This window comes from Hippocampus zosterae, chromosome 11, assembly GCF_025434085.1.
Source record: "Hippocampus zosterae strain Florida chromosome 11, ASM2543408v3, whole genome shotgun sequence".
NCBI lineage: Eukaryota > Metazoa > Chordata > Actinopteri > Syngnathiformes > Syngnathidae > Hippocampus > Hippocampus zosterae.
The window spans coordinates 3,701,961-3,715,392 of record NC_067461.1 but is presented as its reverse complement, the minus strand read 5'-3'; the positions used below and the strand labels follow the sequence as shown (position 1 = coordinate 3,715,392).

At 44.4% G+C, this 13,432-nt stretch overlaps 1 protein-coding gene across 1 annotated transcript; it reads right to left on the bottom strand.

Moving 5' to 3' along the window:
• Positions 1–1,568: 1,568 nt before the first annotated feature.
• On the bottom strand, positions 1,569–4,447 carry hmx3a (H6 family homeobox 3a). Its single transcript, XM_052080891.1, has 2 exons — positions 3,674–4,447; positions 1,569–2,867 (listed from the first exon to the last, which is right to left on the bottom strand). The coding sequence occupies exons 1-2, from the start codon at positions 3,978–3,980 to the stop codon at positions 2,200–2,202; spliced, it is 975 nt and encodes a 324-aa protein (XP_051936851.1). The 5' UTR covers positions 3,981–4,447; the 3' UTR covers positions 1,569–2,199.
• Positions 4,448–13,432: the final 8,985 nt, after the last annotated feature.

Below are 13,432 nucleotides of genomic sequence, written 5' to 3'. Positions count from 1 at the left end.
CAATGGAAATTATCGAGTGGTAATTTTATTTCCAATTTATACGCCCACATCAAGGTCATCACCCAGCCGAGGTGCGCGAGCCGGCCTGACTTAACGGCCGCAATGTGCACGCATGCATGCGTGCAGACGCGGACGGTCGATACGCGCTGCACTCCCGTGTGCGCGCGCGCGTGCGCGTGTGCGCGCGTTCCAGAGGAAGGGAATAATGTCTAATCTATTCATTTGCGGTAATGGAGTGGCGTGTAGCGTGTGGCGTGTGGCGTGCCCGCTAAAGGTGCACGTCGATAACGATGATGATGATGATGATGGCGACGATCGGATCGGAGGGAACATATTGTCTGGTGATGAGGTCATCGTGCGCGGCAGACTGAGTCGTTTCGAGCATTATTAGTGCCGTCATTAATAGTGGATGTCGTCTACAAAAGCGACAATACTTGAGTTGAGCGCGGATGTCAATTTAAAGGGGCCGCTCAACATTTTTGAGTCTGCACGGCGATTCAAATCGGAATGGAAAACTATACCGGGATGAAGATGGGTGAATCACACATGATAGAGAGTGAGACAATTCTGGAAACAAAAATGATGTATTTTAGAGTCATTGAATGAAAATACAAACTTTCATCCCGGCGCAATTAAAACCAAAATGATGATTCTTTACCTTAATGTTGAGAGAGAGACTCTTGTGTCGCTGTGTCACGAATTCAGATCGGCACGTCCTTGCGGCACGCGTGGTCCGATGCATAAATATGTCACAAAAACAGATTGAACCGCCTTCATTGTTCTTCTAATTGGAAAATAAAATCACGTAGAAAGAATATTCACCTGATAGAAATGAAATCGAATACTGTATATTCACTTCTCCAAAAATGTTGCGTTAAAAAACTGCATTTAAATGTATAATTGCGTCCCTTGAAAGAAAATGAATTAAATGACTACAGGGAAAATAATAATTAGTATTTTTGTCCTAAAATTCCCTAAATTAACCCCCCCCCCCCCCCCCCACACACACACACACACACACACCACACGCACACACACAGGAGGTCCTTGGCTATTTCGTGGCATCAAGTGTCCGGTAACACTTGTCGGATCATGTGTGTTACAAAGTAGCAGCTCAATAATTTATCTTGGAAATGTTCTCCATTTATGCTCTTCAACATACCTGCGCTTCAGACCAACCGCTGCCAAATAAATGTGCATGGCTTGAACATCTTTTTAAACATAACATAGCTCATCTAAAAAAAAAATGTTTCTCATTTATTAAAATACAAATGCTGAAACATCAAAGGTGATGTGGAAACTCCCACACACACACACACACACACACACACGCGGTAATGCCCACTCGTGTGGCTCCATTGCAGACGATTATTTTGACAAGATGGCGGTAATTACGCATCTAATTGAAGGGGCCCATTTTTATGCAAACTGTATTTTTTTTTAAATCCACCTGTCACCCAACCTCCCCGCCCCCCAAAAACATGAATGAAATTAAAATCAAACATGCCCCAACGCCACGGTGTGCAAAAATGAACAATAAATAGGGGGAGGGAGGGGGGGAGGAAATATCGGGAATAGTCTCCATTTATTTCACCACGTGGTTCATCAATACAATATTAAAAGAAACGATGTGTGTGTTTCCGTACACAGAAAGAAACAAACAAACAAACAAAAAAATCTCCGTGTCAATTAAATATTTACATTTACATAAATCCATACAGCAAAATGGAAAACCTCAACCTAATGACACAAACAACACGGCCATGTACAGTTGGGAGTGCCTTGATTGTCAGCCGTCATGTCACAACAAATCAAGTCAAATGTACAAATTATTATTGTTTGGGATGATGAATTGCACATAACTGTGAAAAAAAAATGTTCTTTTTTAAATGAATAAGCCAGTCATGGTCACACTGTAAACAAAAACTACCCCCCCCCTACAAGAAAAAAATAACAACAAAATAACAGAAGAAAAAAAAAAATAGACACTCTTTAGGCAGTGTTCGCAGGTACACCTGAGATGATGATAACAACGGTAATAATAATATAATAACAATGTGGTTGAATTGTCGGATCACATGTAGACCGTCAGGGGCCTTTTCAGTGGTTTTCTTGCTCGCTTCTTCATCGAGTACAAAAATAGGGAGTCTTTTTTTTCTTCTTTTTTCTTTTTTTTCTCTCTCTCTCTCGCTTTGTCTCTCACACGGGTCTAAGCAGCGGCACGGAGGTGACGATGGGGTGCGAGTAGTAGACGCCCGGGTGCGGGAAAGTGAGCAGCGGCTGGCTGGTGGCCACGTTGGCCGGGGCAGCCGGGCCGTCCGCCGCCGAGTTCTCGTGGTAGAGGATCGGCACCCGCACGATCCTCTGCGCGGCGGCGTGACTCAAGTTGGCCGCCTCCAGCTCGGCGGCCAGCTGCCGCTTCCACTTGTTTCGGCGGTTCTGGAACCAAATCTTCACCTGGGTCTCGGTCAGGTGAAGCGAAGCGGCCAGGCCGGCGCGTTCCGAGCTGCTCAGGTAGCGCTTCATGTCGAATGTGGACTCCAGTTGGAAGACTTGACTGCGCGAGAACACCGTGCGGGTCTTCTTCTTGCGGCACGGCTTCTTGTCTCCTCCGTCGCCGCCGCCGCCGCCGCCGCCGCCGTCGTCGTCGCGCTTCTTCCAGTCGTCCAGCTCGTCCTTCTTGGCCTCGTCCGAATCGCTCTCCTCCAAGATGATCTCGTCGCCGCTTTTGCTAGCCGCGCGCTCGTCGTCGTCGTCCTCGTCGTCGTCTTTGGTCTCCGGTTCGGACTTGAGCAGCAGTTCGGGGGAGTCCCGCTCCGTGCCCGACGTCGGGGACGAGTCCCTGGCTGTCAGCTTCTCTGCGGCGGCTGCGTGAGGGTAACAAGGGGCGGGGGGTGTTAAGGCCAGCATTTTTTCTATCCTGCATTTTGTTGACATGTTATAAAAGTGGATTTCATGCGCCGACGCCATTTTGACAAATTTTAATCACTCGCCGCATGACGTAAAAACAAATATTTGAGAAAACACACTCCAAAAACACATCCTAAATGGCGATGCAATATCATTTGATTTCCATTTAAAATGTGTTCTGAAGGAAACAAAGAAATTATTGTTCTTTACATTTATTCAATGAATTAATACAGCGGTGATTTTTAATCACCTTGATATAAAAATTCCTGAACAAAATTAAATATTATGCAGGGGGCCTAAACAACTCCTTTCATCATTATTCATATTAGTCGTATAACGCAGCAGGATGCCAACACATATTTTTTGGTAACATTTTCGGGAAACATAATACAAAATAATTAGAACCAACAAGAACAACCCTACAGTTGAGTCAACCTTTTCCGATTACCTGAACCTGAATTACCCAGAATATACATAAAGAAAAAAAAATCGAAAGCAGTTTTTTTTTGGGGGGGGGGTCATATTTTGGAAAAAGAACCCCCAAAAATGAACACGAACAAACCTAGATTCTCCTCATTTGAACCTTTTCCGGTTACTTGAATTTGAAGTAGCCAGAAAAAAATTTTTGCAAGCACTTTGGCGTTTTCTTTAGCTGTTGTGGCAGTACATAAAAGTACAAATACTCGAATTGATGCGTATAATATTTCCAATCACACACCTTGGTGGAGGTCTATCTATCCATCCGTCCATCCTTGTGTCTTACCTTCACTTCTGTGGATGTGCGCGGTGGAGTTGAGGGCGTAAGGGTACCACCAGGCCGAGGTGCGCTCCAGGTAGTGTGCGGGCAGAGTGAAGCGCTGCGCCGGCAGCTCGAAGCGAGGGAAGCCGAAGTCGGCCACTTGCGACAGGGAGAAGCCCCCGGCAGCCTCCAGGGCCGACCGCTGGGCCGCCAGCGCCGGCGACGGGGAAGGCGGCTTCGGCTTGGTGGGCGGCTTGCTTTCGCAGTTGAGCAGGTTCTTGATAAAGAAGGGCGAGTCCTTGGCCGGAGCCTCCTGCGTGGTCTCGGGCATGGCGGCGGAGGCTCGTTGTTTTGTTTCTCTTTCTTTTGAGTTGGGTTGTTTGTTCGTTTGTTAGTTGTTTTTTTTTTTTTTTGCTTTTGCTTTGCTCGGCGGTGAAATGAAACTAGAGAGACGGAAGTCGGCGGAGGGGTAGCGGGACCGTGCGCAGGCGTGACAGATGGATCATCCCGGGGCTCGAACGCCGAACCGCGAGACGCTGTGCGGGCGCGTGATGATGCTAATGACGAAATAAAAATGTCATCCAAGTTAAATGCGGAAAGTACAGGCGATTGCGCTCGCACAATGGCAAATGGGATTAAGGCAGCGACTTTGAGGAGGGAGGAGAGAGAACGAGAGAGAGAGAGAGAGAGAGAGAGAGAGAGAGGACATCCTCCCCTGCTTTGGCTGCTGGGCGTGCGTGCGCGTGTACGCGCGCGCGTGCCCGACTGTTATTGCTCTCATAAAGTCCCGTTAGGCAGCAAATGAGCAGCAGGCTGTTAACGCCAAAAGGAAGCAGCTCAACGCTCATTGGACACTTCATTAGGGACAGCCGCAGCATCTTGTGACACAAAACGTTTGGTCTTCACACAGATGATGATGATCGCTTCTGATTGACCATGTCAGGGTGGCGTTAATTTAACGCTACTTTGTTCACGTGGCCGTAGATTGTGAGATTTGTGAGATTACCGGAAGTGAGAAATGTTTCATATTTTGGTAACCTTAAGAGGGAGTCAAAATATTTGAACCGGCTTGCAGTGTGATCCAGTACATTTTAAAAAAATACATGAATGAATAAAAATAAGCGCTGTGTGTGTGTGTGTGGGTGTGTGTGTGTGTGTGTGTGTGTGTGTGTGTGTGTGTGTATTGTTTTATATGGGGCAGGTGTTCCTAATAGCCTAGTGGCTGTTGAGTGGACATTTTTTGTTCATACGCCCGACCGTCTTTTCAATCAGTAAAACTGTAAGTGACTAATGTGCTAAAGAGCAATTACAAAATAAGAACATCTTTATTTGTCTCACAATGGAGAAATTCCTAATTTACAAAAGCAAACTTATGAAAGACAAAAAGTATATACTTGAATATAAAATATAAATTCAAGCATATTAAAAATGTGTGAGTGGGGGTGAGTGCAGGTTTTCAATTAATTAGAACTGCTGAAGTTGATTGGCAAAAAAAAAAGAAGAATGAAGTAACATTCTGTATGTTGCTTGTTATGTTCCCGGAAATAATTTAGATGGTACTGGAAAAAAATGTAGCCACCAACACTCTTTACAGTGTTGCACCAAAGGCCGATTAGATTCATATTTCTCACCCATTGATTTTTTTTTTTTTAGGTCCGCGTCCAAGGTTACACGGTCATTTATTCCTCTCCAATCGATGTGCTTAATTCATCCGTCGGATTGGGCCTCGTTGTTGTAGATGTGTTATGAATATTCGCTCATTGATATTAATTGACTTGTGTTAAAAAAATAAAAAGAAATGAAAAAAGAAAAACTGGAGTGGACTTAGTGAATGGCGAAGAGCGGTGAGACAGCGCCCTCTGTGGTTCGAGAAGATGAATTAGGAATTGTGAGCATGGACGCGTGGAAAGTGGAGCATTAGTCAGAAATAGAATAACTCAATACAAATCATACAATATTAATAAAAAGGCATACTTGTTTAAAAAATGGTGTAACCTTGAAATATAGTATTTATACGCTAGTCGAAAGCGGCCTGAAACTCAGAGGAGCTAAAATAATAAAACCACCGATTTGTTTGCTTTGTGTTGACTTGTGTTTCCACCACACTTGTTTGGTAGACTTTTGTGAAGTTGTGGTCGTGAATGCTAAAAAGATCAAAAGGGTGTAAAATAACAACTTTAATTTAAGTCAATAAATTAATTGCCTTTCATATTCATTCGTGGATCATTTATTTGCCATTGTTTTACTGTGAGACTAACTGAAAACACCAAAACATTGATATATTCTAAATCTGATATTATTTATTGTAATGTAGATTTATTTGTGGTTCAGTCTTGTGTTTCTTTAAAAAAAAATCTAAGGGAAGATCACCGTGAAAAAAGAAACAATCGCAATAAATCGCAATATCAAGGGGGGCCTGGGTGTCAAAATTCATAAATTTCAAAGCCCCTTCCGCTGCATCTTTCTTTCAGACTTTGCCTTTCCCGCACAAGAAAATGCGCCACGTGTAAAAGTTAAAATCAGGTCGACTGTGTGAATAGTCTTAAATAATTCTGGCCTGGATCAGTCGCATTGATTCGAAAGGCGTATGCGGAATCGGGTTTGGGCACACAGGCGTCCTGCTCCAGCTCCATAAGTCTATTTTTGCTGCTCCTCCTCGGGTAGGTTAGTGTGACTTTTGATTTTATTTATTTCAAAGCAGCCAGTTATCGATTATTTCACAGAGAGGTGCATGGGGGGGGTGGGTGGGGGGTAGAGAAAAAATGACAAATGGCAGCGGCGAATGACACGGTCAGCAGGTTCTATTAGAGAAATGATAGCGTTGCCGGCGCTTTGTTAAAAGCTCCAGTTTAGCTACTTTATAGGTTTACATCCATCACCGTCTAATGACCTGTTTGATGAAAAACACGCGCTTGGCTGACAACGGCCGCGTGCAGCCAACTTGGCAGCGTAATTGCCCCCATATTAAATATAGATTTTTGTTTTGATATCTTGTGAGAATTCCTTCTGTGGGTGATGGGGAGGAAAATGTGGTTAAAGCTTGAGAAAGGAGAAAAAAAAAACGGTCGTATGATGTCCACAGAACGGAACAATAGGAGCGTAGGATTTTAGTATTACTATGGCTATGAGTATAAGTATTCAGATGGTTTTAAAAAATGGTGGGGGGGGGGGGGATTTCTTTTTGGGGGGGTGTTCTTAAAAAAAGTCAAATATAAGTCACTTTAAAGCAGGGGTGTCAAACTCATTTCACATTGCGGGCCACATAGATGTCAAGTGGGCCAGACAAGTAACATTATTCCATACTCTGCTATAAATAACCAAAATATCTTGTCTTTTCTTTGTTTTGGGATAAAGAAGCAATGGCGCATTGATACCGTCTGTGCCCGAGGACAGCTGGGATAGGCTCCAGCACGCCCGCAACCCTCGTGAGGATAAGCAGATTTGAAAATGGATGACAAATGAAAAAAATTGAATGGGGGTGTGTAAACTTTTTTTTTTTAATATACCGGCTGGAATGAATGAACAGAATTTTTCCAAGGACTTAATGCAAAACAATTCTTTGCTTTGCTGGAGTGCATTTGTTCTGCCCACAGTAAAAGTTTTGGGTCATTTCATTAATAGTAATTCCGTTTAGAATATTCATTTAATATCGCGGTGCATTGTGGGTAGCAGACGTCATGTTTCAACAACATTACAGAAAGCGTGACCGTGATCGTTGCAACTGGTCCTCCTGAGTTATATTCCTTTCGTTTCACCTTCGAAAGCAATGGCTGTAAGTCTGCTCGTGTTTATCATTATTTAGAAATGTGTTTCAGAGATTGTTATTGGAAATTCGCTAGTTTAGAGTGTTGCTAACGACGTAGCGACAATGCTAAATCGGTGCTAACAAGCTAATTAGCATGCGAAGGTGCTGCGAAAATGCATTGTTTATCGTTGTTTGCCACATTTTGAGCTGTATTTATGTCCTTGTTAAACACCTGACGATTTGTGTTGTATTTGTGTACATATAAATTACAAATAAATGGCGATATTTTTTTTTCTTACAACAGGTGAGCCTATATGATGTTCGACGCTATGTTTTAAGGCCGAAAATTATTTCTCAGATATTTCTCAGAATTCGTTTTCCCGCAAATAAGAATAACAACAAGGTTTGCAATGAAAACTCCCAAAGAAGACTTTTTTTTTCATACGGTATCAAAAAAGCATATTTTAACGGGTACCTCCATCTCACAGACAAGCTTGTGCAGAATGTCTTTGTGCTCTTGTAGACAAGCAGTAAAGTGGACAAAAATGGCCGCTTCCACGGTGGCTGCAACATCGATTGCAAAAAGCCACGTGCCCCCTTTGTCCTTCTTGCACTTTTAACTGGGCCACTCCTGTCGGGACGAGCCATTAAACCCGTGAAGGCCACGCGGGGGGATTGCTTCGATTTAAGTATTGCATTTAACTTGTAAAGGAATTGGTGTCCCTCCGCTGACCCGGCGCGCTTTAATTGGGATTTTGCGGCTATCGATTGCCGAGTGGCCGAGTGAATCTTGAATTACGGCCCGATTAGCTTTTACCTCGGCATCTCGCGCCGGCCAGTCGACGGAGTTCGATGTCTTGTCGCGCTTGATTGCGGGAAATCGGGTTACTTCCTGCGGAAACGGCAGGCGACGGATTTCAGCGGCGAGGCATGAGACAAATATGTGCAATGGGGGTGTCTTGAAATTTCATTTCATGCGTTCGCTCTTGCCCCTTGCAGCGGCTGCGTTTTAACTCCAAATAAATGATTCATTGACGCAAAAGAATCCGACCGATAGCGCCGACTTGCGTCGTGTGTTGAAGCAGTTGAAAAATGAAACACATCGGCGGAGTCCCTGTTAACTTAGTCCCACCTAATTTGCTGTGTCAAGAGGCCAACGTGATGTCAATTAGCCACATCCTGGCATGCCCATGAAGCGGGAGTTGAGGGATTGTTTCCAGCCCTTCAAAAATAAGATGACAAAATCCTCCTAAAACGCTCGTGGAAATTTGTGTTCTGGTCAAGGTTAAAATTATTGGTCATGATTCCAAAACATCGGTTCGGACTCAACACAAGACTTGCTAATCACACAAATTTGAAATTAGGATTGGCTCATTGTGAACATCCCAAGTGATAACAGGGTGTGCACACTTATGCAAACACATTAGTTTAGTTAGAACTTCCAAATTATTGGTCATGATTCCAAAACATCGGTTCGGACTCAACACAAGACTTGCTAATCACACACATTTGAAATTAGGATTGGCTCATTGTGAACATCCCAAGTGATAACAGGGTGTGCACACTTATGCAAACACATTAGTTTAGTTAGAACTTCCAAATTATTGGTCATGATTCCAAAACATCGGTTCGGACTCAACACAAGACTTGCTAATCACACACATTTGAAATTAGGATTGGCTCATTGTGAACATCCCAAGTGATAACAGGGTGTGCACACTTATGCAAACACATTAGTTTAGTTAGAACTTCCAAATTATTGGTCATGATTCCAAAACATCGGTTCGGACTCAACACAAGACTTGCTAATCACACACATTTGAAATTAGGATTGGCTCATTGTGAACATCCCAAGTGATAACAGGGTGTGCACACTTATGCAAACGCATTAGTTTAGTTAGAACTTCCACTTATTATTATTATTTTTTTAATTCAATTGACTTTTTATTATTAAAAGTATTTGGCTTGGCCTTGTATTATTATTATTTTTTTTTTAAGACATTTGAAGACAGAGATCTAATCACCAAACGGTGAAACAGGCATGCAGGCGAGCACGCCATCGATAAAGCAATTTCTGGTGTCATAACAGCAACCGGGGTCCCCCCCCCGAAAACCTTTCCGAAACTTTTCCCCATTGCCGATCGGCGCTGCCCCGCCAATCGAGGCGCGCCTTGTGAATTTAATGGATTCTGTACAAATAATATTCCGCCATAATGGAAAAGGTTGAAGTCACCGAAGACAGATGAAGCCATAAACACGTATAATTGAGAATCAAAGACCGATAAATTTTAAACTGCAAGCCATTCTCTCTTTTTTAGATGATGATCTATGTCGCGGCAGCAGCAGGGAAATGGAAGAGATTATGTGTGTGGGGGGTGGGGGGATTATAACAATAAATTTTCTAAACATACACCTTGATTATGCTTCGATTTTTCGGAGGGGTGGAGGGCGGCGGAAAGGAGGCCGGGCCGGTTGATGGCTCGCTGGGTAAAATGGCACCATAAAATAGGCCTGCTGCTCTTTTGCCTGCTGAGCGTCGGCATGCCTGGAGGTGCAATGCCCCTACCACCACCCCCACACGGGGAGGGAGGGGGGGAAATGAATTGTGTAATTTATTGCAAACGTGCACACAGTGAGATTAGATCAGCATATCCCATCAGAGGAACAACAATCAATCAGCCTCTAGTTAACAGCTTGAAACACATAAACCAGGGCGCCTAATGGCTTTCCAATTTAACAGATTGATAGACTTATCCGCTCCTCGGGGATGAATTAAGAAAATCGAGTACTCTCACACAAGTCAGGGCACTTTTGACAGGATCTTTTCACCCGTTTGGCACGGCCGCCGTCTTTACGGCTTTGTGTGTGACGACAAGGCTAATCTGAAAATGGTTGGAGGGGCAGGGGGGGGGAGAAGTTGAGTTGATTTTTTTTTTTTTTTTTTTTTTAATCTTTCCGTTTGCGAGCACGCCTGAAGAGCTGATTTGCGATTCAGATGAGGCCCGGCGCTGGAAGTGTGGCACATGTGCAAGCGAGAATGGGCTCATTTTAATGACCTGATTATGGCGGGTCATTTGGAAAGTGTGAAATCAAGGGAGCTATTGAAAGCCACTTAACAATATCAAATGTGACCGGGGGGTGAGCTACTCGGCCAAGAAAGCCGAATTGGGCAAGCCAAAAATGAACTTGTTAGTTCAATATCACTTGAAACACACGATTGATTTCCAGCTAAATAAGTAACTCACAATCGGAAATGATGTTTCTCAGTGTCATCCTATCGATTTAGTTATTTATTTATTTTGTTTTTACAAAAACCGAGAAATACCTTTTCCCTCATAGTGGGAGGACGATGACTTCAATGATGTTTAGGTTTTTCCTTTTTAGTTTAAAATGACTTACCTTCACAACAATGCCGCATCGAATTGTAGCCGAAGGAGCAATGGCGATCCTCTGGAGGAGTCCGCCAATCACCGTTTTGCTGCATAATTAAGTAGGTGCTGCCATCAATGACGTGTTTCTGAACAGACGTGAGAAAGTGTTTTTCGAAACTCCAGAAAGAGGACTCGGGTGAGGTCTGAAACCAAGACTGGTCACCACCAGAGACCCGGCAGTTGGCTTTATTTTCTCCTGAATAGATCATAGACATGTAGAAGGACTCTGGAGGATGTAGAAGGATGACACAGTACAAAAAAAAACCAGATGAAGTAAGTCAAGGTGGTTTATTTAGAGAGGATGTGGGTACAGAGGAGACTTGAAAATTCTTCAAATCAACAAGCATTCCTCCTTGCCAAGGACTCCACGGATACACTTTTCTTCGTCACCCCAAGGCTCGTGTCTTCCCTGTCGACACAACACGAGTGACCCTATTGTTTTGGTCGGTGGGTGTCAAGCGCCCCCCCCCCCCTACCGTGACAGACGTAATTTTGCGTTGGCTTGCTTGCGTTACCTCCATCTGCTTGGCCGCACGACGGCTCGTCTCCCGACCTCGGCAGCTGTCAGAGCGGAACAGGGCCTCAGGCCATATTGGGGACGGTGTACACACACACATACATGACAATCAACTAGCCTGATATATAGTATACTTCATTTGTTCAATGTATCTTTAAATTCTGGCACCCTAAAATTTATTTGGTCCAGGAACCTTGGTAAACCAGCTCTAACAACAGTTCTATTCAAACTGTTTAAAAAAAAAGAGCTAAAACAATCTATTGAGTTAAAAAAGTGACATGCTAATTGTTATGCTAGCGCTATGGAGTTAGCTCATACTGTATACTGATGCTTGTTTGGGTTTGCCAAACAGTTTCTTCGGCTCCTTTCCCACATCGGTTTTGTGAAATAAGAACCAAAGAGTTCTGGATATGACCCCCCCAGCCACCCCCCCCCCCAAAAAAAAACTACTATAAAAGCAAAAACTGGAATCGGGGATAGGGACCAGCCCCAAAATTGAAAGGGGTCTCTCAAAACTGCTTTCTTAATAAATCAAAGATGGAGAGCCGAGCCGTGACAGTTCTATCTTCCCCACATTTTAATGTCCTCCAAGACCCCGCAGGGCGCGCAGGAAAATTAACCATTTAATAGCAATAAATAACCGCTTCTGACTCAAGGGGACTACACATCAGTCTCCGTCCATCATATCAGCCACGCATATAAATCATGAAATAGCGGATGTAAGGGCCCGATCCAATATTTTATGACCGTGCGGGAATGCTCTTTTCCCTCTATCAGCTCAACCAACAACTTCCAACGTTAAGACTAAAACACATTCAACTCAGAAACCGTCCGTGCCTGAAAAAGCGCCCCCTTGCACTGTTGCCTCCTGCTATTTATCTTTCCTTTTCCGTCAATTACGGTCTCATTAATGCCTCTCAATTCATTCCTTTACCCCCCCTCCCCTTTTCTCTTCCTCCCATTGACGTATTTGATAGCACCTTGTATTTGTCAGAAAGCAACATATTGATTGTTGGTAAAAACATAAGCGCAAATCAAATAAGCCCCATTTTGTCGATGGATGGGACACTGCCGACCTGCGTGCTCAAGGAACGGGGTGGGGGGTGGGGGGGCAGTTATTGACCAATTGACTCGATGCGAAGAAGGGGCATTCTTCTCCCCCCGCAGTGTAAAGACCTCCGACGTTAGGCTAAGCGATCACGACGCCGTCTCGGCGTCGGTCCATCTCCGCTAGCGCTAATACCCGACCGACTCTATGGAAGTCTTCCATCAGCGCCGCGACATATTTGGGTTTGTATTTTCCTTTGATAGGGGGCAGAACCTGCAACATATGCTTTTACGCCCCCCCCCCCCCCCCTCCCGGCGCCATTAGAAGGCCCGCCGTCATGTGGGTTATTTACGAGAAACTATTTCCCGCTTACTTACACGGGCTGCTTATTTCTTCCCCCGTGACCCGCTGTCGATCCGTTTTCCCCGAAAGCCTTCGAGCGAAAGACATCTTCTCCGTGTCCACGGGTCAGCCTCGGCAATTGAGCCGAGATTGAATAGCGGTCTGGAGTAGGATGAAAGGCACGGGTTTGGCCTTTATTGTGTTGGGAGAGAAGGAGTGCTGGGAGAGGTGCGTTGAAAAGCCCCCATGGAAGGCTTCCTTTCAGGATGATAAAGACTCCCGCGAAAATAAGAAGCGATGCCGGCTGTTAGCGAAGACCAAGTCTGGCCAAGAACGAGTCGGCAAATTGACGCCGTAAGGGGACGTGAAGGATCTCAAACCTGCAATATTTCAGGTCTGTTCCACAAACATGTCGAACGCAATCGCCTCGTAGGCTTTTTCGGCACTTTTTCCCGGGTGTTAGATGGTGCGGGTACTCCAAAGTATATGAACAATCCATAGGATCCCTCACATGATACTTTTGCCCAAAAGTGAAGTCGGATAGATTCTTCAGCTGAGCTGTGAAGCTGAATGGCATAGGTGTCAAACTCAATGCCCGGGGGCCAAATCCGGGCCAACACATCATTCTATGTGGCCGGCGGAAGCAAATTAACTTCCTTGGTGCTTTCTAAAATTTATACCAAAATTTCAAATTCAATAA